Below are 25,025 nucleotides of genomic sequence, written 5' to 3' on the forward strand. Positions count from 1 at the left end.
TTTAATCATTGAAAGGGTCCGGGACAGCTGCGTTTCACAAATGCTAGTGATCCACGGACATCATGAAAAGCTTATTCATGTTGTTCAGAACGATATTCAAAAAAACTCGATGTTCCGGAAAGAGAGATGTATACAACGATTAAACTTGGATAGACGGCAGGTGACATCGAAAAAGCTGGTGAGTTTCCACAGACCCCAAAAAAAAAAAGACTCCAGGTGATCGGTAACCAGACGTCGACGTTAATAAGTATGTAAGAAGAGGCAAACGAAGAAAAAGCAAATAATTACGGGGAAAGGAAGTGTAGTAAGAAAGTTAAAGTTTCGAAAGGAGCGTTCACGTCCGTCAAAAGAATGAACAGGAAAAGACAAGGAGAGAGCGGGGGGGGATGGCAAAATACACAGACACAAGCACCGGGCCAAGTGACTCAGCGATGGGATCCTGGTGCAAACGCCTCCCTTACACTCCTCCTCAGCTCCTCATGTTCTCTAGCATCTCTCGAACTCGATATCGACGAACCAGGCTGTATATGCGATGGCGTCACGCTCGAGGGAACCATTCCATCCCCATCTCCATCAACAAACTCCAAAATCCTCCGCGCTAACAGCTGGATCTCTCCTTGGCCGTCATTTGTCTCGGTATCGTCGTACGACTGCGAGCGTGAACCGACAGAAGATGACGGCGAAGAAGCTTGAGAACTGGCAAGGTTTCTGATATTGGGAACCAAGAGTGAGGAGCTCCGAATGTTACTTATCAGCTGAGGATCTAAAAAAATAGAAACCGATGAGAAATCCCCCCATCCCTCCGAACAGTAGACAAAAGGGTGCTCTTACCTCCAGATTCAAGTAGTTGAACAATTGTCCATACGGCTATGTGTTGGAAAGTAGCATCTGGACTACTTAAGAACCGGTAGAGATATCTATGCATCCCTCCATCAGGTTTCTCCCAAACATCGTTAAAGGCTGAATAATCATCGGTAGCAGAGCGGCCGTCTATGACAGATATAAGGAAACACAACGAGGAACCACTAAATAAGCACACCTTTCGAAGACAGGTTTCCAAGAGCGGCGGCACTATTGCCTTGCACTTCCGAGCTAGGAGAGTTCGTTAGAGGAATTAAAACCTCGCAAATACCCATCTCTAATAACTGTCCCTTCAAGTCATCTAGAAAAGATCATTAGCTTCTGTGACATGAACTCATATTGAGCGAACTACACACCACTAAGCGCTAGGACAGCGACACACGCCGTCATCTCGCTCTGAACATTCATTGGTACCTCGAGTACCAAATCCTTGATCGACTCAACTGCACCGGCTTTCACTATCGCAGTCTTATTCTTCTCGGAACTTGCGGCTAGATTCCGCAGCGTAGAAATGGCATGACATTGAACTTCCTCGTTGTCTTTGAATGAAAGTAGATTGATGAGAGGTTGAAGGAAACCAGATTCAATGATGGGTGATTCATTCTGCGGATGTATTGACACGTTCCGGACACATGCCGCCGAAGACAGGATGAGGGGAAGGTAGGCGGATTGGAGTAATCGAAGGAGAGATGATAGGCCGTCAGCTCGAACGATTTCAAGCTGGTATTTCTCTTTTCACAAACCGTGTCAGTAAAAGTGTGATTGCTTCCAACTCGGTAGGACACACCGTCGCTCGCAAGATTCCGAAGCGCTAGTGCGGCTTGGCATTGCACTTTTAAACTTGTACTCTCCATCAGCGCGACTAGGCTGGTCACCAACTTGGGCTCGCTCTGGGCAAGTTTCTTACGATTGGCACCGTCAACTGCAATGTTGCTAAGTGCGGTCGTGCAGTAGTACTGCACATCGGTGTCAGGAGAATTGAGGAGGCTGACGAGAACAGGTATTGCTCCTGCATTGACCAACTGTTGTCTGTTTTCGTCTGAATTCACGGGATTGTCGTTATTATTGTTATACCACTCGTAAGGGCAAAGAGCGTACCAGAATGGGTCATATTCAACAGTGCTCCTGTGGCGTTCCTCTGTACGCGCATATCCTTCGAGCGGGCGAGTCTGGTGAGGGGAACTAATGCCCCAGACTTGGCAATCTTGGTCTTGTTGTCGTCTGCAACAGTTCTCAGAAAGACGTAAATCAACTATATACATCAGGCTTGCCGCACCATGAGTTGCCAGATTCGTGACACAACCAACCGCATTACATTGGACTTCAACGTTGGGACTAAGCATTTGCCGTATGAGTGGTTCCAGACCTCCCAACTTTACAATGAGAAGCTTGTTGTCGGCTGCAACACGGATCAGAACAGTGTGCCCTCTAGAAGCAGAAAAGGTTATGAAGCTCACTATTAACAGCCAAATTACCCAATGCAGCACTGGCAGCTCTCTGAACTTCCGCATCATGACTACTGAGCAAAAACAGAATGGGGTCGAGTGTATCCCTTCCAACAGGCCTGACCTCCTTCTCGGTGATTTCTGCGAACGCCAGAGCGGCACTACGTTGCAAGTCAACATTGTCAGAGAAGGAAAGAGTTGTCAATGCATGAAGAGGTGATCCAGAGAAGAAATTTGTGGTAGTTCGATCTAAAGATTTTCTCCAGTGAAGGTCCAAAGGTTACCACCAATAGGAAACACTCACTTTCGAGATATTGAAGTAAATCTGCTACAGCTTCGCGCTCATTCTCTAGTAGTAAAGGCTCATATGCTTGTGATCTCCTGGAACCAACTACAGAGATGCACAAGGTCAGAGGTCGGCTGGAAAAAGATGAAGAAGAGAGACCAACAGCAAGATTCGCAGCAGCTAGCAACATTTCCCATGTTGAAATGACAAGCAGTGAATGTGTTACGGAGGAGAGCTCGCGGCTGGGGAAGGGAAGGGGAAGGGAGACGAGGAGGAGAAGGGGGTGCAAAATTTCGATACAAGCTACTTACTGTCCAACAAGGGGTTGCCGCTGCTCGCTATTTGCCGAAAGTCACGTGACCTCATCGCAACGACAGTCGTCAGTATTCTGGCGGACTGGCACCAAGATCGTATTGAATTCCACAGCAAAAAAACGGTTACATTTGGCTAGGCTCATCAAAATATCCTTAATCACACTTCCAGTGTGCCTCCTGTAATCGTACACTTGGAGATAGCGGAGCATCGTCCACGAAACCGAGCTTTATCTAAAATTTTTATATCATCGACGCAAGTGCAGCGATCAAGAGCAAGGAGGTGGGACAGAAGCCTAGGTTTCGTGGCGACACGGGCTGCATCAAACAAAACAAGGTAAGAGACAACAAGGGGTGAAAACATGCGCCTAAGCCAAGACGGATGATCGCGTTTGAGTTTGGACATAAGGTAGGGGCAAGCCATAACCACCGAACGTCACCTGACATGTCCAAATCCGGATTTGAAGCCTCGAAATGACTGTTTCTCAAAGAATAGGTATACATACAATAAATCCAATCCCGTACTTTTGTTCTAAATGATATGAAGGTGTATCTACCAACTTTTCTTCATTCAAATGCAAGAGCTCGTTGACTAGATACAAAATTACATTTCAAATAGGTACAATCAGTACGATTTGAATCAAACTTGAAGGAGGCTTAACTCCACCGCAACATTATCATTTTTTGTGATTTTTTCTTCTTTTCTGAGCAGTGACAACCTTTCTCAACAAAATGTTGGGACTCGATTTATGAGAAAGTAATTGTAGGATACGCAGAAAGCAAAATTCAAATATTTGTCCTGAAAAGGTTAGACCACGTGACGTTTGGTGGTTATGGCTTTTTTTTTTTTTTTTGTTTCTATAGTTTACCGTGATACAAGTAGTCTAGTACTAAGACGCACGGGCGCGTGGTTATGGCTTGCCCCTACCTTACATGCTTTCCATCGTAAGGCAGGGATCTGATTCAGGTTCAACGAAGACGTTCCTAGTTCGTTCGTGTTCGAGGATCTCTGCTCCTTAGATGCGTAAAGAGCTCGGCATTTGCGACTAGTGGCCTCCGGATGCATTCTGTTCTGAAAATCATACTAAAAAAAAAAAACTTGAAGAATGTCGCTATGTGTTCCGAGTCGGTATAACTTCCATCGACGAGACTCTTTGATATCATGGTCGTGGTCGTTATCTTCTTCTTTGATAGCAGAAGCTTAATCTCTTCAATATATATACCTCCAACAGCTCTACCCTTTGCCTTGTCTTCCTCGATACCACTCGACGCTCCAAGTCTTCTTACTGAAAAAGACAGCTGATTTGACCGGTGTTTTCAGAGCACTGCCGCGACCGTTATTGAGACATGCACCATTCGCCAACACAAGTGATTAGTTATGGCAAGTCCATAAAAGAAGAGTCGCAAGTACGAATGGGGGACGGAGGGATACTTGAAAATGGCGGTGTAAGTAGGACATGAAGGCAGGCGCTGGTGGGAATATTACTCGGCAAGTCCCGTTCACCGTCTACCGTGTCCACCTCCACGGTCGCAGTCCCCCGATTATCAGCGTTGGGCTATTTGGATCAGTCGATCCATCGCAAACTCCTTACCACCTGGATCCCCAAACTGACCATCAAAGCGTCGCCTTCACACACAAGGTCTCAAGTCGCCGGCAGCTCTTCAACTAGCTGTTAAATATATTGCATTGAAATCAGTTTTCCCGCGCGTACAATACACCGCCGGCTCTGTGATACCTCACTGCATCCTCGAGCGCAGTACGTGCGCAGTCAATGTCATCACTAACTACTGACTCGATTCCTTGGAACTATAGCCTTCAATCCTTCGGAGGACTACCATAAATACCTCGTGCTTCCTGCAAAATGTGTTCATACATCCTAAGCTCTTGATGATTACTGAAATCGAACCTCAAGAAGTCGTTCATGTTCCCGCCGCAACGACGAAGACCGCCACCGTAATCTTCATTCATGTGAGTCACCTCAGCGCGTTGACGGAACTAGTTGTCTTCAGTAGCCTAAAGCTATATTCCCAGGGGCTCGGTCAATCTAACCTGACTTGGTCTCTACTCGTGCAAGAAGCATTGGCGCCCAAACTACCCCACGTCGAATGGATTCTTCCGCAAGCGTACGTATTTGCCCTTTCCTTCGATCAGAATATTTAAGTGATACTTAACATACATAATTAACACCAGAAATCACCGTCCAGTCAGCCTTAACCAAGGTCAACTCCGTCCCAGCTGGTTCAATATAACCCGTTTACCCCCGGACAAGCACGAATACGACGAAGCTGTAATATCAGAGTCCATCTCAAGAATCGAATCTTTGATTCTTTCCCAAGTACACTCCGGTCTCGACTCTCGAAGGCTCGTCATCATCGGCTTCAGCCAAGGTGCCGCCCTCGGTCTCATGACCGCACTTTCGACTCTTCATGAGCTTGGAGGGGTGGCAAGTCTATCTGGATGGTGAGGAGGATTTGACACTGACGAGTACTCAGACTCACTTCGTTCAAAGGATTCCCGTGCGAGCACGACACACACTAACCCCTGCAGGCAAACTGCCTATTCTGTGGTGCCATGGCCTAACAGATGGCGAGATACCGATAGAATGTGGTCGGGATGCTGTAGAATATCTCCGATCATCACTTGAAGTTTCTAGTGAGCTACGGTTCAAAACATACCCTAAACTAGCACATAATATCTGTGACGAGGAGTTGAACGATCTGGTTTCATGGCTAGAATCCGTTCTGGATCATCGATGTGTTTGCGCCGCGAAATAGATTGCGAGCAGTATCATTATCCCTGATGTTGGTGTAACTAATAGATATACTGAACACCCAAACTTACAACAAACATCCAACCAGGTATCAGCAGTAGAATCTCAGTGTCCTTCCCTCTCTTTACGACCTCCCACCTTTCTTCTTCTTATTCACCACCTTGAACCCTCCCCATTCCGAAGTCTGCTGTTTCGGCTGGGCCTTCACCACATCCGCGATAGAAATAGGCTTCGCCCCAGCGCCTCCTGTCCCCTTGGACCTGGTCATGGCATCTGCCTTTCTCTTACCAACGAAATCAGCAGCAAACCTACGTCCATCCAGTGTCGTACTATTAGCATAAATCAAATCCGAAATGATTTCGGTAGTCGAAGGATCTGGATCTAAAGGAAAGGAGAGCAACATGCTCATGATTTCCTCGACTACAAAAGGTATATAAGTTTGAGTGCTTTTTCGGTGGAAAAACATACCATTGACGGAACTATTAAGTCCTTTCATGTTATCACCCAGCCACCTCATGAAATCATTGGAAGGAGGTAACGGGAAGTCCTCGACTTTGCTCGCCGCAGATGCTAACGGCTTACTATTAGCAGGAGGTGCAGGTCTCGTAGTAGCAGTAGCAATAGTAGTAGAGGCCCCATTTATACGGGGTACAGAAGATGAACTAGCTGCTGATGGTGGTGGAACAGGACGCGGAGCTGGACCAAAGGTTTTCCCACTGGGCCCAACCGTCGTCCAAGCGTTTCCTTGAACAATTGTTGGTGTTGACTATACACGTATAATTGGTCAAAAGTTTTGCTCACTCCAATAATCAACCCAAATCTCACCTTGGATGTGCTATCAGCGTAACCTCGTCTCGGGCCGCCACCCCCTACAGAGACACCGCTACCGCCGCCAATCTCCTTCGCAGCAGAAACTTTCTTCCTCCTTTCCTCTTCTTCCTGGATTTCCTTCATACTCTTCTTGGCCGGAGTCGCCTTTGCCGCACCCGTCCATACAGCCGGTGCTGGAGACGGAGTAGATATCGTCTCTTTCGAAGGAGAGGCGATGCTAGAGCCACTACCACCTCTCCCAGCTTTAGAAGTGGGCAAACCCCAAGAAGTTGTGAACCCTTGAAGATCTTCATTTCCAGCGGTTCCCGTCGCAGATGTCGTGGGATTCCCACGCGATATTGCAGTAGCCCTCTCCTTTTCTCTCTCCCTCTCTGCGACTTTTCGAGCTTCTACCTTCTTCGCCTCTGCATCTTGAATCTGACGCAAACTAGTAGCGGTCGATAGTTTCTTGGCATCGTCGTCCTTCGCCCATGGTGCCTTGGAAGTCATACCAACTGTTTGTGGCTGAGGTGAAGTTTGAGCTTGAGGCGGCGCCATCGCTATCGGCTCCACGGGTGAACGCGAAACAGTAGCAGATTGCTGTCCCAGAGTTGATTTTATTTTCACTTTCAAGCTTGAAGGCATTTGCTCTGAAGGAACAGGAGCGGGAGAAGGCACCTCTTCAACGGTTGTTGTTGGTGGTTGAGGTGAAAGTTGAGTTTTTGGAAGAGGTGGAGAAGGGGGAATCGTAATGACATCCTGAGGAGAGGTTGATGTTTCAACAGCCTGAGCAATCGCCTCTTCCCGTTGCAGGAAGGAGGATGGAGAGGTACCAACCAATTCCTGCTCCTCTCTGGTCTGACTACTCTGGGGCGGTTCGCTTACCTGCGACACTGGCCCTAGGGTTTGATGAGTTTGGTGAGCAGTCTCCCACGGAGAGTTCTGAGTAAGCGCATTAGCGGCGGTGTTGGTGGAGATTGAATGAGGAGGGTCAAAAGGACCGGGACGTTTGTTTACAGGTGAGTCTACAGCACCCCACGGGGAAGCCGAGACAATAGAGTCGGAATCAGAGAATTGGTTAGGTAACTGTCTTGTTTGATTTTGGTCGAATAAATCCGGGATCGACGTTGGTATATGTTGTTGCTGAGTTTGATTGGGGTTTACGTTGTACTGTGGGACCGCAGATACGGGAATTGTCTGCGACGAAGGGTCACCATAAAGTGGCGCGCCTGCGAGCGAACGGTTATATCCACCGAGCATCTTATCTTGCGAATGCAAGTCCTGCTGATTTACACTTGGTGTCCCATAACCGAAATCGCTGACCCGATATGGAGCAGTATTTGCTGGGAGGTCGGAAAAAGAGCTACTCCCGAGAGAGGAAGCATTCAAAACCAGTCCAGCATTATTTCCAAACGCTGCCTGATAACCCGACGAGTCAGCAGAACTACGCCCATTACCACTCAGACCGTCAAAATTCCCTGATCCCCACGGTGAAGTGAACCCGCTGCTGCCGTTCATTCCGAATCCATTGTCAACTGTGGAACCTCGGGGTGGCAACATGTTGTTATATCCAGCCGACCGGAAATCTACCGAATCAACAAATGTGGTCCTTCTACCAGGAAGGGCGGGTGAGGAGTCGCCTGTCATCCCAAAGCCTCCGACACGACTTACGCCTATGTCTCCAGCGCCATATTGACCTACTCGGCCACCAAATGCTACAGGATCAGGAGAGCCATCTCCAAACCTACCACCACCGAAAGAAGATGCTGGGGAATCAGAGGGGTTTGAGCCTGTTCCGATGTACGAGTCGAGGGTAGAACTTCGAATGGAACGTATGGGAGATGGCTGAAAAGGACTATCGTTGAACAAATTTTGTTCAGCAGCCAAGCCGAATGGAGATTCCGTATGTCTGGTCAATCCAGGAGGCATAGGTGGAGCTATTGGTGAGAGGAACATCTTCCCGCCTCCCGTGCGTCGCGCTAATTCAGCGACGGTCATCCAATCGGTATCAATATTGTTGCGTTTCATGTGCAAATCGAAGGTAAAATACCCGGCGTCGTTCCATTTTTGCATAAGATCAGCACGGAAAGGACCTGTAAAAAAGAGAAGTGAGTTTGTAAGAGTTATGGTATTTGATCAGCTCTGCTGTAAGATACCTTGTACTTGACCCTGTGGATCGAGATACGACCAGTCCACACCGGCCAAATCTGTGGGTTGGGGAGGTGCACTAGTAGGGGGTGGATTTGGGGAATTAAGAAGATCCGGAGTTTTCTGGTCTAAGGATAGTTGGGAAAACCTGTTTTCGATATCTTGCGGCCGTTGTAAAGCTATGCCACTTGCGTTGGCCGGTTGATCGGCCTCATTGGGTAAAGTCGACGAATCTCGAGGATCAGGCTTTTCCTCAACACGAATCTCTTCCTCTTCCTCTCTAATTTCATTCTCATCACCACTAGTTTCCCGAGTTATTCCTGCCGTTTTGCTCAAACCTTCCGAAGTTCTTCTACGAGCAATCCATGATTCTCCGCCGTTTAAAACGCCATCAAAGCTTGGCGTGTGCCCAAGTCTACGGGGAGAAGGAAGACCAATATCGCGAGGAGAACCTAGAGGTGCTTGACTAGAAAGGGAAAGCTTGCGTGGAGTTATGTTTGGTGCTTGATCTTGAAACAATTGAGATATAACTACTTCTCGCGAAGTTAGACGACATACCCGTGCTGTCCCTTCTTCGCTGCAACATGCTCATGGAACCATATCGCTCCCGAAGTGGGCTTCCCGTGCTCGAGCCTGTACCTGAGTGGACTAACCTAGGACGTTCAAGGTTTTGAGTGTTCAGGTTGAGATAATCATTGGATTGCCGGCGACGCAGATCGGAATTAAGGGAAGTGGCGAAAAGCTATGGTGTCATGAGCAAAACAGACATGAAGAAAGGCATGATACAGGGCGTGAATACCTTTTTCTCGTTTTCTCCCATTTCACGTAATCCAATAGGATCGGTGCCAATCTCTCGGACGACTCCTTCCCACCTCTCAACTTCCAGACCTAAACCACCTTTGTTAGATTCTTTGTAAATTCTGAGCATTTCCTCCTTGGAATATCGGAAGGGATGTGCTTCATCCTGCTTTTGAGGTTGGATAGGAGGAGCTGGAGATACTAGGGCTGAATAACTAGACGCGTTTGGAGTCTGAGGAATTGCAGCGGGAGGGGGTGAAGGAGGAAGGGGTGGTTGAGTACGTGATACTGATTGTTGCTTTGGACGCATCCATTCTGGACCAAAATGCATAGTGGTAGTAGACATTCTGAGGTGGAATCGAGCTGAAGTTGTGTTAACTTGTACGAGAAGATTTGTGAGTACTTCGAGATTTTTTCTCTCCGTTATTGAGGTCACACGTGGTGACCGTAAATTAGTACCTGTAGTCAAAGTGTTTAGGGCAGGTTCAAGCTCAGTGGGGCAAAACGACTTTTTTTAATAACCTTCTAAGAATATGACTCTGGCTATTATGCGACAAATCTATGAATTATATTAGACCATCTTTACCCTCCAAACAGACGTCGGAAGTTCTGCACGATGATCAACGACAGAGCGCCCAATGAATTCAAGAAACCTCACCTTGCAATTTCCTTGCAGTCGGAATGATGTACATCATCAAAAATGCCACACCAAACACCAAACAAAAGCCTGACACCATATAATACCCATCCGTCTCGGTTACACATGTACCTCCCAGTCCCTGGCACACAGCTTTCCCGTGGTCGGAAACACATTCCGTCGCTGTTGAAAAAGTGAGTATCTAAGAATTCAAGTCCCATGGACACACGCAACCTTCTAGAGCAATATCTAAACTCGACTGTGTTAGGTGACATGTCGCAACGCTGAATACATCGACACCTGAAAGCCTTCAGTTTGAAGGGACGTAGACCTCATCGTCAAACGCACCGTTCAGAATAAACCATTTCGGCCACGTTCCTCCCAAATTGGAAAATGTGTTCAAGAGCTTCTCAACCGTCAAGTATGCCCTCCTACAACGACGATGAGACTCACTGTCATGTACGTTCCTCCAATTACAGGATCCGAAACTCGTGTGTGAAAAGCAGAAATTCCAACAAACTGGACGGTCCTGGAAGGAGTTCAGTTGGCAATCAACCTCACCATAAAATTAATATGGACATACGAAGAGAATGACGAGAACACAGTGTAAGAGATTAGGAACACGAAGAAGCTCGTGCTGATCGGAGGCGTCGGAAACCAGTAAACAATCAGCGTCCCAAGTAAACAGAACCCGAGTCGAGGCCAAAAGGCAATGACCCATGGCTGAAGAGGTCGATCCCCTCGAGACCACCTTGCTGCGAGATAACCGCCGAAGAGTTGGAAGGGGAAATCGATCAAAACTGCCAGCGCGAGGTCCTCCCGCTTAAAACCTTTTTCCACCATTTTCAACGAAGTTGCAGCCTCATTGGCAGCAAAACCGAGCTTGGCGAAGCAATGCATTATGATGAGTGATTGAATATCTAGGTGGAAAGAGTTTGCGTCAGTTGACAGAGAGTCAAGTAGACAGCACTTACGCTTCAGTTTGCAGATAGACCATATTGTCTTGTATACAGCTTTTATGCTCATATCGGTTTCTGTGACAGGCTCCTTATCCTACCAAGGAGTCGTCAGTTAACGAGTAGGTAAGTAACGGTTGCGTAACTTGCTTCTTTCTTGAAGAATATGAGCCAGAAGGTGACAACGAAACAAATGATGCTACAGAATTTAAGATAGGCACTCAGTGTTAGGTGTGGTATGCCCCATTTTTCACTACCAAAATGTGGTTAGTAGACGGACATGCTTCGTTTGACTTTCACGTACCAGAATTCAACGCTGTTCAAGGCCAGGAAAACAGTGAAAGAAGCGAAATATCCTGTGTTCAGTCCTAATGTCTGGCATGTCGAAGCGTATGAGAGATTCTCGTGAGATAGTAGGGTAAGCGCCCATCCTGTAAGGTCCTAAGTCAATCGTTTTTTTGTGTAAAAGTAGACCAACCATCGACCGCGATATCTGGTTTAACAACGTGAGAATAGTGTATGCGGACTTCTCAAAAACCGGTACCTTGGGTGGCAGATATGAACACGAGAGACGTAAAAACAGACGTGAGTTCGTATACATGATTCGAAGGCTGGACAGCAAGATTAGAATTAGATGCATCCTATCCAAATTGGAAGAACTACGAACATCTTCCATCAGTCTGGGAACATTGACTGCGATGTACAGCATGAGAGTTCCGACTATCAACTGCATCGGTATGATCCAGGATTTCCGTCGTCCAATGGAAGGCAGAAAGACCGAGTCGACAATGGGCGACCATAACAGCTTGAGGGAGTAGGGATACCCAGAGAGTGCGAACGTCGCAAGCTGTGAATATGATAGATGGTCTTTTAGGAGGAAGGGTACCGACCCTAGCCAAATTCCGGTGTCAATCTCTAAAGAGTACATAGAAGTAAAACCACCTACCCAGCGCCAAACCTAGCTATTCGCGAATTCCAAGCTCACGACTCAATGATCCATGCAAAAATTAGAGACTCTTACTGGCACTCCTTGAATGAGATCTGAATTCACCCGCTGTATTCAGCTGACTCTGCAAACGACTTTATATATAAGGAGCTCACATAGAACACATAATAATACCATAGCCTTCTTGTCCTTTGTAGATATAGGTCTTTTCGAGACGTCTTCGCTCAGGTCTGGTTCCGATCCTTCACGAGCCCATTGCCTTTCCTCCTCGCCCAAAAGATTCAACTCTACATCGTCCTCATCCGCTTGGCCTCCTAAACGATTTGAATGGGGTCGTGCATTGATAGGAGTTCTTGTTGCGACGTGGGAGCCGTCCAAAGAAGAGGTAATTGCCATAGAAGAATCCCGCATAAGACTATCGCGATGATTCTCGTCTTCGGCGCGGCTTTTGACAGTGGGTTTAATGGTGTTTGAGGACTTCTTACGGCGTGCAGGCATTCAAAGAGCGAAAAGATGAGTCAAGTTAATTGACACAGACGAAGGCGGTATTGCGAGGAGAAATGGGAAAGATCGAAATGAGAAACGCTCAAGTAAAGGAGTGAGAGACGCAATTGCAGTACTGAGTAAAGTGACACGACACGACACGAGATCCTGAAAAGGGTGTTTGTTTCGGAAGTTGACAACAAACAACGGAACCCTAATTGCTAACAGCTTCTTCTTCCCGGTGCCCACAAGTCCGGTTCGCATTGCAACATCAAGTTACCGCAGCTGGCTATTCCGGCTCGCAATTCGAAATTCAGCTTGAACCACATTAATTGGACATTCTCCGAATCTTCTAATATCCTATCTCCTGCCACCTGTAACTGAGATCAGGCGCCACAGCTCGACCTCAGACGCGTTCAGTCTGCAATCCGACGTTGTGCTTCATACATGGTCCTTCTTGGTCGATCCCGCGGTGGCGAATAACCACCGGATGGCGTGGATGTCGGGAGTAGGGCATCGGTCAACGACAACTTACAGAAAGGAGCAGATCGCCATGACTGGGACGATTTCCGGTCGACCAAAGTCCTGCGATTAAATGGTCTTCTTTTAGCTAATCGAGAATCGCTGGTTCGCGTCGACCATCTTTTTTCATTGAACACCTCAATATCTTTCGCCTGAATCCACCCAGGGTGGAGTTGTACTGTTCACGGTCCAACATGATAAGAGGAAGAATTAAGGCATGAAGAGAGCTTGAAGTGAGTTGTCTTCCGGACTGATATCGCTTTCTGCTACGTTCTCCTAACCTCTCAACTTTCTTTGAATCCTTTCAAGCTTGTCGGTCGAATACTATTGACAGGCAGGTTAAATTCGGAAATCTCATACAATCATGGTCATCTTAGAGCCTTCTAGCTCAGGTCTTGCTTACTGCGCGAACTTTATAACTCAGGACTTGTCGTCACAGAATGGCGCCGCCCAGTATTCCGTCAGCGAAGTGCTCGCTGGCCCCCGATGATCTTTATCAGACATATTATGATCATCACTTCCATCCCCACGACAATATAAGACCCAGAAATAAAGGAATCGATAACTTATCTTTCTCTTTCTTTCTCGACGATGGTCTACATATCTTCTTACCTACTTCTTGTTGCCGCTTTCTTTATCGGTATTCACCTCACCAGGTCCCTTCTCCATTACTTCTCCGTAAAACGATCTCTTCGATCCATCCCTGGCCCGAATCCTTCCTCGATATTGTGGGGTGAGGAGTGGGCTCTGTACCACACGGCGCCTGGCTCACAATACGTGAAATGGCATAGGGAATATGGAAAGATTGTCAAATTCAGGGGAGCTCTTGGGGTGTGTTTTGCGTGCCACTTTTGCCGAAATTCTTCTTTTGTTCATTCTCCTAGCATCAAGCGCTGTCAATCATAGACCCTCGCGCTATCACGTACATCTTGGGGGAGGGTGCCTACAACTTTCCAAAGCCTGACGGTGTCAGGGCTTGGTTCAAGGCTACCCTTGGTGAAGGGATTCTTTGGACTGAAGGTAACAGCAACTTGTCGGTCCGCTCATCCCTCAACGGATTCCTGATTTCCCCACGCAGGAAAGGAACTACACGAAAGACAGCGACGGTTATTAGCACCCGCCATGAGGTGCGTTGTGCTTTGCCTGCAACAACACTTTTTCCTGAGTTCCTGCCCAGTAAACAATCGGTCCGAAATCTGACTCCACTATTCTACGAGACTTCCTCAAGAATGGCCGCGTCATGGTGCAAGCTAGTCGAAAATAGTAACACGGATCAAGCAGAGGTCGAAATTACTTCTTGGGCTGGTCGTTTTGCGTACGTGATCTTTTCCTGTCGCATCCTTATTAGTCTCGATAGATTTAAGTTCAGATTGGACACTATCATCATTGCTGCGTTCTCCTGCGACTTTGGTTTTCTTTCTGGACACCATCAATCGCTTTTGGCAGCCATTGATGGTCTTACGAATAACGAGAACAAGTTATCATCGTTCTACATGCGAGCTTTATTCTGGGTGTTTCCGGACATCATTTCCATAGGCACGAAGGGGGAGATGATCCGGCTAACTAAACACGAACTGGGGAAAATCGCGTCCACTATGTGGAGGGATGCCAAGATCGCGGGTGATATCGATAGAAAAGATTTGATGTCGTTGATGCGTAAGTGCTTCTCGCCACTTCACTCAAGATCTGAACCTTCGATTTTTGAATAGTTAGAGCTATTTCTGACTCGGGGGACAACATCAGCGAGGAGGAAACAGTTGCACAAATGCGGACCGTAATCTCAGCGGGGTACGAAACAATATCTGCATTAATTGCAGTGAGTATCTCATATTCTTTCTCGGGTGACTGTAGTCTCTGACTCTTATGGACCAGTGGGTCCTCTACGAGCTTGCTATCCACTCGGAGATCCAAACTCACCTAAGGAAAGAGATAGTGACATCGGGAAAGAGTGAATTGTCAATGGATGAGTTAAACTGCCTTCCGTTTCTTGATGGGGTCATCAAGGAGACTCTTCGTCTACACCCGCCCATAATTGAAAATCATCATCAGGTCCGGTGGCAAGTTTCTCTACCCCACTACTACTCTCACTATGTTCCTCGTATCACAGGCAGCAGAAACGATCAACCTGCCGATATCCGAACCCCTTACAGGGTCAACCGAACCTCAAATTATCATCCCAAAAGGCACAATAATAGCAATACCCGTCAACGTCATTCAGACAGACCCATCGGTATACGGGGATGACGCCCATCTATTCAGACCAGAACGTTGGTTAGAAAGGCAGAAAGAAGGTATTCGACATGGGCGAGAGATTTTTGCCTTCTCGGAAGGGTGAGTTCAAACGGTGCTGCAGGTGTCGCACTTAAACTTTGCTTATCTGAATCTGCAGGCCGCGCGCGTGTATCGGTAAGACGTTTGCATTGACCGAGCTCAAGGTAAGTAATTTTTTTTGGGTTCATCCTCTCTGTAACGTTACTATATCTGCCGTTTATCAGGTACTAGTCACAACATTGTTGCGTCAATTTCAATTTTCTCTTTCCTGCACCCACGACATAGAGGCCTTTCAAAGTTTTGTGATCCGGCCGCGTGTTAGAGGGGAAGGACCCAGTTCTCTGCCTCTAGTGATACAAAAAATTTAGCACAAATTGCACAGTAGAACTTGAATCGAACAAAAATATCTAAATCGTCGCTTGCAATTATGACGGTTCCCGATTTATTTCATGGTAGATCTGACCATAGTCTAGCTAGACATAATACAGGCAGAGGCCTGGCGGCAGAGCAACGTGAACACAATTAATTGCAAAGGAATGCGAGTCAAAGCCTTCTAGGAGGGACATGTATGTGAAACGAGAGAGTTGACTCTCGAAGTCGCCAGAGGTAAATGTTCGCACGATGCCCTTGAACGTGGTCAGCGGTGAATACCAGGTAGTTCAGCTACGATCTACAATATCTAAGACGCAGGATTCATTATTTTAGGTAGTCTATGCTAGTCCTGCTGGTATACTTGTCCCACCAAATACCTGATCACTCCATTTCCTCAGTAAATGAATCATGAATGAGTGCGGGGCGTCAACTTCATCCTGCACCCGTCCTTAGGAAAGAGAGTTGCGATAATCCTGACAAACAATGTCAGGTTAGACAGACGGTACCATAAATGAACCTACTCGATGTCATTACTCAAAGAAGTGAGTTCATGCTCCCAATCAAACATCATTGCAGCGATTCCGAGGACCAGGGCCATATTCATCGAAGCATACTCGATGCCAAGACAACGATGAGGACCACTTCCCCACACCAAGTAGTTCTTGGGATTGGCATTGGCAGAACTGTTTGCATCCAGCCAGCGGTCAGGGTCGAACTTATCGGGCTCAGGGTATACTTCGGGGTCATGCAGAGATGGGTAGAACGAAGGGATGACCATGCTTCCCGTTGGAACGGTGTAACCATCCTTAATAGGGAACGCTTTGGTCACCTTGTACGGAACCTAGTCCAAGGTGAGGATCATGAGGATGAAAAGACAGGTACACCACATACCATCGTCACCGGAGGCCTGACTCTTAAGCTCTCCTTCACTACTGCATTGAGATAAGGCATTGAGTCGAGCATCTCAAGAGTGAAAGAAGCGTCGAAATTTCCTTCACGAACACGTTCTTGCTCGCTGCGGACTTTGGCTAAGACCTCAGGGTGATCAGCAAGGTGTTGGAAACCATAGATCAACCCGCTGCTCATAGCATCCTGAGAAGCAAACAAGAAAGAGAACACGACGAGGGCAATCTCATGGTCACTGAAGTCCTTCCTGCCCTTGTAGTTGGGGTCCATGCAGATACGCATCCACTCGTCAATAAGACATTCCGGTTCGGCACCGTTAGACATAGCGATTTTGCTGTTCTTTGCGGCAAGGGCTAGCCAGTCCATGGCAATTTTACTAGCCTGCTTTGCCTTGTAGACCTTTGTACCTGGAAGAGGAAATGGGAAGTTAACAAGCTCCAGGGCTCGCGTGATCGACCAGTACTTGTCGCTGATTTCCTGAGTAGCGTGGTCGGGAATATGATTTCCACAGAACACACGCAACGACGTATCCATGTTCAAGAAACGGGCGATCATCATGATGGGTTTCGCTTGAGGCTTGTCGCTTTTGTCGACCCAAGATGCGAAATGCTTGCGTGTAATCCGGTCCTGTATATCCACATACAACCTAATATAATGGTCTTATTGGTTGACTCAAACACCTCGAGAAAGTCTAAGACTTACCCCAGTGCTTTGCGGGTGAAAAGCATGTTTAAAACGCGTCGGTATTCAACGTGCTCTCTGCCATTGAGGAAAACCCTACAAAATATAAGTCGCGCACGGCTTTGCAAGAATTTGTGCTGAGCATTACCAGTTCTTGGGGTTTAGTATAGTTTTTGCCGAGTAGACGAGGCAAGGCTCAGCGTAAGTTGGTGAATTTAGAATCTTGCGAGAATATTCGGTTGTGGACGCCATAACAATGAAGCTAAGAGTCCAGTAAAATACACTTCGAGGTAAGTTGAAAAACATTGACGAACATATTGAACACGCTGAGGGCACTCAGCGCACCGGAATTCCATTGCTTCATATAATTCTCGAGGCTGGGATGCATTGAGTCGACAAATTTTCCAATAAGGGGAATGGTCCATGTATCGCCCGGTAGGTCCCTTTTCTTGTATCGGTAGACTGCTTGTTCGAGGATGAGCATTGAGCTCAACAAAGCTGCTGTAGTGTAGAGCCAAGTAGTGCTCTCTTGAGAGAGAAAGGGAAGGATTGAGATAGGGAGTCTGAGGACGTCTTGCGTCGAGGCCGGTGACGAGGCATTGAGGGCCATGGTGAATGTCGTTCGACAAGGGACGCAGGAATATTATTTCTAAGTATCTATAGCAGCTTATGGCCTGATTTTCTGAATTTTGGCTTGACTTTTTAAGGCATGCCGCGGCCCGATCCGACGGCAATTTTTGCCGCGGCCGACAACCTCACTCCCGAGACGGCAGAAATGTAACGCACTGTGTTCGGAGCTCTCGCGTTTCTCTCTCTCGCTGACTGAGAACCGGCGGTTGCAAATATGCTCTAATTACCCGATACTCTTAGGATTTATACATGGATACAAACTCGATGGAAGATGCACGCATAACGGGCTTCTTTGCACTGAGCCGGTTAGTCACATGATCGTGTCGCGAAGCACAGAATCATGACTCGTAACGCAACACGGTCCATTGATCTGACGAATCAAGTATTTACTGGTTCCAAGCGTAGCTCAAGCACGCTTGAACCAGCCGACTCTTCAGGGGAGCACAATCTTCGGATGACCCCGCCTCCAGCTCTCCGCAGAAACCAGCCTTGGTGAACGATGAGAATGCTTATCCTGCTGCCTCGGGTCGCAACAGAAAGTCGGTTTGGTCGAAAGTGATATGGACCTCATCCGCTAATGCAGGAGCCTTATTACAGGGCACGGAAGGCTGAATCTGTTCTGATGGATGAAGCAATGGATTTTGACGACGACGACATGGACGTCACTCGAGTTCATGTGAATGTCTTTCGAAAGCGATCGCTATCAACTTACATTCGTGTGCCACTGACCCGACTGTCCTCGAATCCACCGAGCGTGTAACCATCCTCGGATGGTCCCTCAAGATCAGATGATACTTCTAAATCTTTTGCCTCGGAGCGGTCCATTAATAGCGAAAGCGACCAATCTGGAATGGAATTCACTGTTGCTCTCAATCAAGTCCTGCGTCCACCTCGGCACAACGAAGCTTGGGTTGCATTACATAGTACAGGCGACTCGCTCAGGCACCATCCTCTGATAACAGTATGGAGGATATGGAGGTTGACAGTCCGGTTAAGTCGAAGCATATTGAAGACAATTCAATATCCAATGGGAGTTCGGAAGAGCTAGCTTGGGATCAGGGCCCTCTGATGCTTGGAAAAGGTTCGACAAGGATGTGGTTACTCAGGCAGTGGTTCCGAGATAACCGTTACGCCTACCCGGGCCCACACGAACCCCAGAAGAGTTCGCATTGGTCTTGGATACACCAACACAAGTATTGGATCTCTCTACTTTGTTAGAGGACGATGGATCCGGTGACGAAGAAAGGGAGAGTCTATCAAAAGGTGACTTACGAGCGACCGAGTATTGGAGGGAGGAATTTGGTTATGTTGAGGAAGATATTGTAAGTTTCTGTTCCACTTGGTGTGCTCTATTGATACTTGATTTTGAGCTTCATAAGCCGTCCATATCCATTGAGTAGTTCTCGAAATGACCGACATCAGATTCATGGACGAGATAGCGGTACCACGAAAATCTATCCAACCTGAGCTGCGTCGCAATCCAAGGCCATTTGCGGAGGTCCCCCTCGCAGAATATGCTGTGGCAATGGGTGTTGATGTACCGAGGCTTGTACTATAGTCTCGTGTTGCGAGAGACCTTCACGTAAGGCGACTTTTCTTGCCACTTGTACTACGTGCTTACATAGCTTCAATAGCATCAATTGAATCTCATCAAAACGAACACAAGGTTCTTAACCAAGTCGGACTGGATCGAATGAAAGCTCCAATGGGTTGAGAGCTTACGCGCTACAGCACAGGAGGTTTTCACCAATTTGAAAATGTGAGCTTCCTAAGTGTTTATGGAGCTTCCATTGACCAACTTTAAAAGGACGCAAAAGCTCTTGAGAAACTCGAGGCTCCGACTGACGGAATCGTCCCTGCTTTGCAGGAGGAGTAGGCCGAGATCTGCGATCAAGGATATCTTAACGAGTTGAAGGCTTCTTTTTCTTAATCAGGCTTCAGCTGAACTCGAAGCGCTCCAAAGCCTGCACATGTTCAGGATTTGTAAAGTCAACTCCAGGCTTTTCGAGTATGTGTATGCTGAGCGTTTTCGCGCTACGATACCTTGCAGCAACCACATACCACTCGTCGACAAGGTGGATATCACAGGAACATACGACGCGCGGACAAAGGTCAACTTCCCTCGATTGACAAATATTTACTCGCCGGAGCCAAACAAATCGTCCATGGCCTCTCGCTTCGGAGAGCGAGCGATACAGTGTCTACTCGACTTATCGTGCAAACATTTGCCGACTACTGGCCATCCTGCGCCCAAATTTGTGAACAGTTGCTTCACTTGTCGGTGAAGTATCCAGTTGAAATCGAGGCGATTTAAGAGAACTTGGTATTCAAAGCCCATGCAGAAGTTCTATTCCCTGCCGTCAAAGAGAAGGCCATATTTGTCACTCGTGTTCAGTACCGAGACGTACGCTCATTGGCCTGCCACTATTAGGACTTTGGAATGTGAAGTCAAAGTTGCATATGGAATCGTACGTGGTCTTTCATTTTTGTCACCCTCGAACGCCTTCACCGTTGCCTACAGTGGACGATCCCTTCTCGACTCCCTGAGGGGTAGGTTGAGTCAGGCCACCCCCTCGGACATTTGCGCGTGCTTATTGGATGCGTGCATCGAAGCCCAAGAAGAACACGGAGGAGGCTGATTTATATCTTACATGTTATCTCTAGGCATTTTTCTAGTTCGACGTATGTATCTCGATCCCTCTCTTGAGTACAGATTGTAGCTGTAACAGTTTTGTACATTATACTTCATGGGCGTGTCTAAACCTGTTAGAGATCAGTATGCGATATATTTGAAAGTCGTCAGATTTTCTGCAGATGAATGATAATGAGGTCTACCCCCAATCAAGCTTCAACAGACACAAAAATGCTGCACCTTCGAGGTATAAAAATGGGAACATGATATGGTATCAAGCTCAATGCATGCCGTACTTCCCGTTGGAAACTGCACCGGTCATTGAATGAAAGTTCATAACCCTAGAATGAAAAATTCAAACTCAAGGGCCGAAAGTCTAGGGCGAGGGCGAGGAGCAACCACTGCATAGGTTGTTCAACGAATCTCGAATCGATAAGATATGTACTAGGTACGTTTAACACACCGGCATAGGTCAACGCTAGTCACTATAACAAACCAAGATATGCATACACTTATTCACGCTAGACCAGTCCTTGCGTCTGGAATGAAACGCGATCAGAAATAAAAGCGTCCTATAAGCTTCCTCCTGAAGCAGTTCAACCATCGGTCATATCAATATCAGTCGTAGTCGCGGTCCCACCACCACCAACACTGGTCGTGGAAGGCGGCGTCCCTTGAGCACTCTGCGATTGTAGTTCATTACTGCCAACTGCTGCGCTTGAACTGGATGCGTTTGGTGAACTCGGGAAGGGTGAAAGCTTCAAGGGCTGAACCACGGGCACATACGACGGCTGCGTCGTATGTGCCATCCCAGATCTCATCAAGGGCGCCTGAGGAATCTCAGCGTTTGCTCGTCCTCCTTCCACACAGGGGCGACAGAAGCCTGTTATTTGCCACACATACAAAGGTAAGCTCACGCTTGGAAGAACAAATAATAAACCTACGTCCGCCCATTAGCAAAGGTACATCCGTCTGTCCACAACTTAGGCATCGTATAACTGGAGGTGGAGATTTCATCTTTTGTTTTTTAAGCTGCTTAGGTTGTCGTGGTTGCCTTGGTTTTTTGTTGTTGTTATTGATGAGAGTGGCTGGGGGTGCGAAGAAGGTGGGATTGAGATCGTGCACGGGAATAGGTGTAACAGCTACGGGAGTGACAGTCGGTGAAACGGGAACAGATGATTCGAGAAGTGCAAGTGGAGGATCGAGAGCAGTAGAATGAACAGGGTCTAATTCCATAGATGGAGGAACCGGCGAAGCCACGGTCGTCGGTGCAGGCGTAGGAGTCAAAATTGAAGGAGAGACAACTGTTCGTGAAGTAGCCTCTTTCGCTTTCGTGGCTCTCTTTCTAGGAGCTGAAGGTCGTTTATACAGGTTACCCGATGTCTTAATGGACTTGAGCGGATTCGGAGGAGCGGTAGCCTGAATACGAGCTTGTCACTAATAATCCGCATGAGCACTTGAGAAACGTACCGATTGCAATTGCATTAATAAGTCTGGATCTTCCGGTAGTTCGTATGAAAGATATGTGTGCCGTATATATCTCTGCTTGTCGAGGATCTGTCGATTTTCTTCAATTTTCGCCTCCCCACCTGCCCATCGCCAGAGAGAATCGCGTATTGGGGGAGGCGTGTTCGTCAATTCGAGCTCAACCAGTCGGTCTTCAGTATCCTCGGTAGAAAGCATTGTTGAGGTGACGTTGGATTTTGAGAACGGTAGCAGTGCAGTCACGGTTACATTGGTTGGGTTATCTGGCGAAGCAACAATGGAAGCAGTTCCTCGTGGAAGCAGCCATCTCTCTGTATTGTTCTCTCGGAATTCAATGATAAGGTCGAAGGAATATTGCATCGGCACTTGTGGTACTGGGGCTGAGGTCGTGGATGCTGCTGGAGCTGGGGTCTGATACGCCTGAGAATTCATATTCGTTGCCGCCGCCGGGAATGTCGTTGCTACTGTCGATATTGGGGGAGCAGACGAAGTCGTTCCAGGTAGCTGAAAAACCGGATTGCTAGCAGCAAGACTCTGGACCAACAAACCCAGTGTCTTCAATTGATCTGGGCTAGCTTTCCCTGCAGCAGCCAGCTGTAACAAGTTGGCAAGAGTCGGATTACTTGAAGCAGCCGAGTTGACTTGGTTGACAACTTCTGGGGTTATCATCATTGTGGCTGGATTGACACTCGGTGAGAGGATCGACGAGTAGGCGGAAGAGTAATACGAAGTTGATTGCTGCAGGTAATGAACCTCGTAAAACATCGTATCATAGAAAATATGCGGCCCAATGGCTAGATCACATTTTCCTCGAGATTGGATAGTATGCGGTGGGGAGTTAGGTGTCTGAGTTTGGTTCGGGTTCTTCGAGGACTTGGATGTTTGCCTTGCGGTGGAGGAAAATTTGGGGAAAGCGGATGAAATCCACTTCTCTCTGGATTGTCGTAGAGAATGCAACAAGACTAGACTAGATATCGGTTAATTTATGAAGCTAAAACTGTAAAAAAAAGAAAGAAAAATACTTTTGTTCTGAACCTTTGGTAAACTTTGTTGGATGAGTGGCAAGTGGGAGATTGATGAAGGCGCGAGACATGCACTGATCAACACCTACGCACCCTTTTTCTCAACGTTCATGTTAGAAGCCAGGAAGCACGAACTGCTCGCACAACGCTAAGGCTCTTAGTAATTAACTCTCCGCAACCGTCTTTACATGGCAATGGCACTGGCAATGGTGTCACGAGTCCACATACTTACTCGCACTGCGGCCACTATCACCCCTCGAGATCTGAACAACAATGGCCGACAAAAACGAAGATTGGAACACAGTTCTATGGCGGCCCGACAACTCAGACGAATGGAACAAGCCCGAGCTCGATCCTGAACCCAAAGTATGGAACATGGAATACCTTACAACGATCTCCGACACGATCTCACGCCGATCTGGCGACCTTCGCGAGCTCTCCATGGCTGTTCACTCTAATCCAGAACTGGGATATGCTGAATACAAAACCCACGATATACTTGTCAACTTTATGAGGAAGCAGGAGGGATGGAAAGTGACACCAAACTACGAGCTGCCCACTGCGTGGCTTGCGACGTATGAGAGTCCCGAGGCAAAAGAGGACACCAGAGTCATTGGAATCAACTCCGAAATGGACGCTCTCCCAAAGATTGGGCATGCTTGTGGACACAATCTGATTGCGATTACAGGCGTTGCTGTCGCACTAGGTGATTATAATTGTGGCTTTTTCGCGGGTGAAAACGCAATCTGAGCAAGTACTTTGTGTTCAGGAGTCAAAGCTGTCTTGGAAAAATTCGGTCTTCCTGGTAAAATCGCTTTACTGGGCACACCAGCTGAAGAGGGCGGTCACGGAAAAGTCAAGTTGTTGAAAGCAGGGGCTTACAAGACCATGGCCGCTTGTCTGATGGCACATCCAGCTCCCGGTCCCAGACACACTTTGTCCCTCACCAGCTGTTTGGCACTGAAGAAAATTGAAGCAGAGTTCTTTGGTCACACTGCTCACGCCGCTTTGTCGTGAGTACCTCGGAACCTTTTACTGCCACCCGACTTTATCACTCATTCGCTTTTTTACAATAGTCCCTGGGAAGGCAAAAATGCCCTTGATGCAGCTGTCCTTGCATACACCAGCATTGCCGCTCTCCGCCAACAAATGCACCCTACATGGAGGGTACACGGTATCTTCGAGGGGAAAGATTGGGCTGTAAATGGTTTGACCCCTCCCAATGCATGTGTAAAATTCCTACCAATTCTACTTATGATTAGTCATACCGGCCTATGCCAAATTTATTGTGGGGGTGCGTGCTTCCACTCGTGCTGAACAGGAAATTGCGATGAAGAAAGTCCTGCCTTGCTTTGAGTACGTGTGTTCCTCACCTATCCCGGACTCTACATTCTGACGCACTACTCTCCCTCCGTATAGAGCAGCCGCATCAGCCACCGGATGCACGGTCAAGCTCACGATTGACGAGGGAACCTTCGATTTGCGGCAGAACGTAGGACTAGGTCAAGATGTCGAAAGAACGTTCAAGACAAAGTTTGGAAGAGTCGAGCGAGAACGATGGGGGATCAAGAGTGCAAGTACGGACTTTGGAAATATCGGATACGGTAGGTCAGGCTTACGACCCCAACAGTAACTTATCTCTGTCTGTAGAGCTCCCGGCTTTACATCCTGGATACGCCATCCCCACTGTTCCGGACGGTGGAAACCACACACCCCTTTTCACTTCTGCAGCTGCTACGGATGCGGCGCATCGTGCGACATTGGACGTAGCTGAGGCGCTTGCCCTGACCGGAGTGAGAGTAGTGCTCGACGATGATTGGTACAATAAGGAAGTGCTGGAGAAATTCGAAGAAGATAAAGTACGGAGAAGCCAAGGGGTGCTCGGAATTGCCTAAACAGATGGATATTAACAAAAATAGGATGTACATATGTGTAGGATAAGCAGGTAGTCGAACCGATTGGGACAGTTGGCTGTACCAAGCAGTGATGTTGTCCGTAATCCCCTTTGCTCGGATAAGTCCGGACAAATCGGCTGCCTCGGCCCACTGCAAT

At 47.6% G+C, this 25,025-nt stretch overlaps 10 protein-coding genes across 10 annotated transcripts; 5 read left to right on the plus strand and 5 right to left on the minus strand.

Moving 5' to 3' along the window:
* Positions 1–92: 92 nt before the first annotated feature.
* On the minus strand, positions 93–2,895 carry VAC8 (Vacuolar protein 8). The gene is made up of 10 exons (XM_043154816.1): positions 2,756–2,895; positions 2,611–2,697; positions 2,319–2,555; positions 2,138–2,260; positions 1,960–2,082; positions 1,649–1,900; positions 1,218–1,592; positions 1,040–1,162; positions 832–990; positions 93–763 (listed from the first exon to the last, which is right to left on the minus strand). Exons 1-10 carry the CDS (start codon positions 2,787–2,789, stop codon positions 426–428), a joined length of 1,851 nt encoding a protein of 616 aa, XP_043007274.1. The 5' UTR covers positions 2,790–2,895; the 3' UTR covers positions 93–425.
* A 1,507-nt stretch (positions 2,896–4,402) lies between these two features.
* On the plus strand, positions 4,403–5,793 carry E1B28_009889 (uncharacterized protein). Its single transcript, XM_043154817.1, has 6 exons — positions 4,403–4,660; positions 4,717–4,872; positions 4,936–5,027; positions 5,095–5,364; positions 5,414–5,705; positions 5,763–5,793. Exons 2-5 carry the CDS (start codon positions 4,792–4,794, stop codon positions 5,676–5,678), a joined length of 708 nt encoding a protein of 235 aa, XP_043007275.1. The 5' UTR covers positions 4,403–4,660; positions 4,717–4,791; the 3' UTR covers positions 5,679–5,705; positions 5,763–5,793.
* Positions 5,794–5,798: 5 nt separating this feature from the next.
* On the minus strand, positions 5,799–9,776 carry E1B28_009890 (uncharacterized protein; the record flags this gene model as incomplete). Its single annotated transcript, XM_043154818.1, has 6 exons — positions 5,799–6,094; positions 6,143–6,440; positions 6,500–8,577; positions 8,641–9,141; positions 9,191–9,374; positions 9,432–9,776. 6 exons carry the CDS (start codon positions 9,774–9,776, stop codon positions 5,799–5,801), a joined length of 3,702 nt encoding a protein of 1,233 aa, XP_043007276.1.
* Positions 9,777–10,001: 225 nt separating this feature from the next.
* E1B28_009891 (uncharacterized protein) lies at positions 10,002–12,467 on the minus strand (the record flags this gene model as incomplete). The annotated part of the gene is made up of 15 exons (XM_043154819.1): positions 10,002–10,039; positions 10,089–10,250; positions 10,302–10,367; positions 10,416–10,473; positions 10,521–10,596; positions 10,651–10,987; positions 11,042–11,120; positions 11,174–11,276; positions 11,328–11,454; positions 11,502–11,516; positions 11,568–11,634; positions 11,691–11,914; positions 11,970–11,985; positions 12,045–12,064; positions 12,125–12,467. 15 exons carry the CDS (start codon positions 12,465–12,467, stop codon positions 10,002–10,004), a joined length of 1,731 nt encoding a protein of 576 aa, XP_043007277.1.
* A 220-nt stretch (positions 12,468–12,687) lies between these two features.
* Positions 12,688–15,690, plus strand: E1B28_009892 (uncharacterized protein). Its single transcript, XM_043154820.1, has 12 exons — positions 12,688–13,207; positions 13,284–13,308; positions 13,362–13,805; positions 13,859–13,994; positions 14,053–14,101; positions 14,152–14,289; positions 14,344–14,630; positions 14,684–14,790; positions 14,847–15,023; positions 15,082–15,305; positions 15,364–15,409; positions 15,470–15,690. Exons 3-12 carry the CDS (start codon positions 13,566–13,568, stop codon positions 15,611–15,613), a joined length of 1,548 nt encoding a protein of 515 aa, XP_043007278.1. The 5' UTR covers positions 12,688–13,207; positions 13,284–13,308; positions 13,362–13,565; the 3' UTR covers positions 15,614–15,690.
* A 93-nt stretch (positions 15,691–15,783) lies between these two features.
* E1B28_009893 (uncharacterized protein) lies at positions 15,784–17,840 on the minus strand. The gene is made up of 6 exons (XM_043154821.1): positions 17,519–17,840; positions 17,353–17,466; positions 17,226–17,300; positions 16,509–17,169; positions 16,139–16,458; positions 15,784–16,090 (listed from the first exon to the last, which is right to left on the minus strand). The coding sequence occupies exons 1-6, from the start codon at positions 17,812–17,814 to the stop codon at positions 16,024–16,026; spliced, it is 1,533 nt and encodes a 510-aa protein (XP_043007279.1). The 5' UTR covers positions 17,815–17,840; the 3' UTR covers positions 15,784–16,023.
* Positions 17,841–18,797: 957 nt separating this feature from the next.
* E1B28_009894 (uncharacterized protein) lies at positions 18,798–19,234 on the plus strand (the record flags this gene model as incomplete). Its single annotated transcript, XM_043154822.1, has 3 exons — positions 18,798–18,996; positions 19,053–19,156; positions 19,214–19,234. The coding sequence occupies 3 exons, from the start codon at positions 18,798–18,800 to the stop codon at positions 19,232–19,234; spliced, it is 324 nt and encodes a 107-aa protein (XP_043007280.1).
* A 26-nt stretch (positions 19,235–19,260) lies between these two features.
* On the plus strand, positions 19,261–19,710 carry E1B28_009895 (uncharacterized protein; the record flags this gene model as incomplete). Its single annotated transcript, XM_043154823.1, has 5 exons — positions 19,261–19,332; positions 19,393–19,416; positions 19,469–19,500; positions 19,566–19,593; positions 19,642–19,710. 5 exons carry the CDS (start codon positions 19,261–19,263, stop codon positions 19,708–19,710), a joined length of 225 nt encoding a protein of 74 aa, XP_043007281.1.
* A 1,133-nt stretch (positions 19,711–20,843) lies between these two features.
* E1B28_009896 (uncharacterized protein) lies at positions 20,844–23,161 on the minus strand. The gene is made up of 4 exons (XM_043154824.1): positions 22,974–23,161; positions 21,937–22,918; positions 21,411–21,885; positions 20,844–21,349 (listed from the first exon to the last, which is right to left on the minus strand). The coding sequence occupies exons 1-4, from the start codon at positions 23,042–23,044 to the stop codon at positions 21,063–21,065; spliced, it is 1,815 nt and encodes a 604-aa protein (XP_043007282.1). The 5' UTR covers positions 23,045–23,161; the 3' UTR covers positions 20,844–21,062.
* E1B28_009897 (uncharacterized protein) lies at positions 23,152–24,951 on the plus strand. The gene is made up of 6 exons (XM_043154825.1): positions 23,152–23,679; positions 23,743–23,986; positions 24,050–24,180; positions 24,236–24,329; positions 24,393–24,577; positions 24,624–24,951. Exons 1-6 carry the CDS (start codon positions 23,247–23,249, stop codon positions 24,866–24,868), a joined length of 1,332 nt encoding a protein of 443 aa, XP_043007283.1. The 5' UTR covers positions 23,152–23,246; the 3' UTR covers positions 24,869–24,951.
* Positions 24,952–25,025: the final 74 nt, after the last annotated feature.

The sequence above is a fragment of the Marasmius oreades genome, chromosome 6 (genome assembly GCF_018924745.1).
Source record: "Marasmius oreades isolate 03SP1 chromosome 6, whole genome shotgun sequence".
Taxonomy (NCBI): domain Eukaryota; kingdom Fungi; phylum Basidiomycota; class Agaricomycetes; order Agaricales; family Marasmiaceae; genus Marasmius; species Marasmius oreades.

Bases quoted from the DNA above. Each gene is read 5' to 3' on its own strand.
- E1B28_009896 (XM_043154824.1), bottom strand. From the start codon at position 23,044: ATGTCTCGCGCCTTCATCAATCTCCCACTTGCCACTCATCCAACAAAG. The intron at 22,919-22,973 runs GTATTTTTCTTT...ACCGATATCTAG, and splicing joins ACCAAAGGTTCAGAACAAAA to TCTAGTCTTGTTGCATTCTC. The intron at 21,886-21,936 runs GTACGTTTCTCA...GCTCGTATTCAG, and splicing joins TATTAATGCAATTGCAATCG to GCTACCGCTCCTCCGAATCC.
- E1B28_009889 (XM_043154817.1), top strand. From the start codon at position 4,792: ATGATTACTGAAATCGAACCTCAAGAAGTCGTTCATGTTCCCGCCGCA. The intron at 5,028-5,094 runs GTACGTATTTGC...AATTAACACCAG, and splicing joins GAATGGATTCTTCCGCAAGC to AAATCACCGTCCAGTCAGCC. The intron at 5,365-5,413 runs GTGAGGAGGATT...CTTCGTTCAAAG, and splicing joins GTGGCAAGTCTATCTGGATG to GATTCCCGTGCGAGCACGAC.
- E1B28_009893 (XM_043154821.1), bottom strand. From the start codon at position 17,814: ATGGCCCTCAATGCCTCGTCACCGGCCTCGACGCAAGACGTCCTCAGA. The intron at 17,467-17,518 runs GTTCGTCAATGT...CTGGACTCTTAG, and splicing joins GCCCTCAGCGTGTTCAATAT to CTTCATTGTTATGGCGTCCA. The intron at 16,459-16,508 runs GTATGTGGTGTA...ACCTTGGACTAG, and splicing joins TCAGGCCTCCGGTGACGATG to GTTCCGTACAAGGTGACCAA.
- E1B28_009897 (XM_043154825.1), top strand. From the start codon at position 23,247: ATGGCCGACAAAAACGAAGATTGGAACACAGTTCTATGGCGGCCCGAC. The intron at 23,680-23,742 runs GTGATTATAATT...CTTTGTGTTCAG, and splicing joins AGGCGTTGCTGTCGCACTAG to GAGTCAAAGCTGTCTTGGAA. The intron at 24,578-24,623 runs GTAGGTCAGGCT...CTCTGTCTGTAG, and splicing joins CTTTGGAAATATCGGATACG to AGCTCCCGGCTTTACATCCT.
- VAC8 (XM_043154816.1), bottom strand. From the start codon at position 2,789: ATGGGAAATGTTGCTAGCTGCTGCGAATCTTGCT. The intron at 1,901-1,959 runs GTACGCTCTTTG...CCGTGAATTCAG, and splicing joins GTTGAATATGACCCATTCTG to ACGAAAACAGACAACAGTTG. The intron at 1,593-1,648 runs GTGTGTCCTACC...GTTTGTGAAAAG, and splicing joins TCGGAATCTTGCGAGCGACG to AGAAATACCAGCTTGAAATC.
- E1B28_009892 (XM_043154820.1), top strand. From the start codon at position 13,566: ATGGTCTACATATCTTCTTACCTACTTCTTGTTGCCGCTTTCTTTATC. The intron at 13,995-14,052 runs GTAACAGCAACT...TTCCCCACGCAG, and splicing joins AGGGATTCTTTGGACTGAAG to GAAAGGAACTACACGAAAGA. The intron at 14,290-14,343 runs GTACGTGATCTT...ATTTAAGTTCAG, and splicing joins TCTTGGGCTGGTCGTTTTGC to ATTGGACACTATCATCATTG.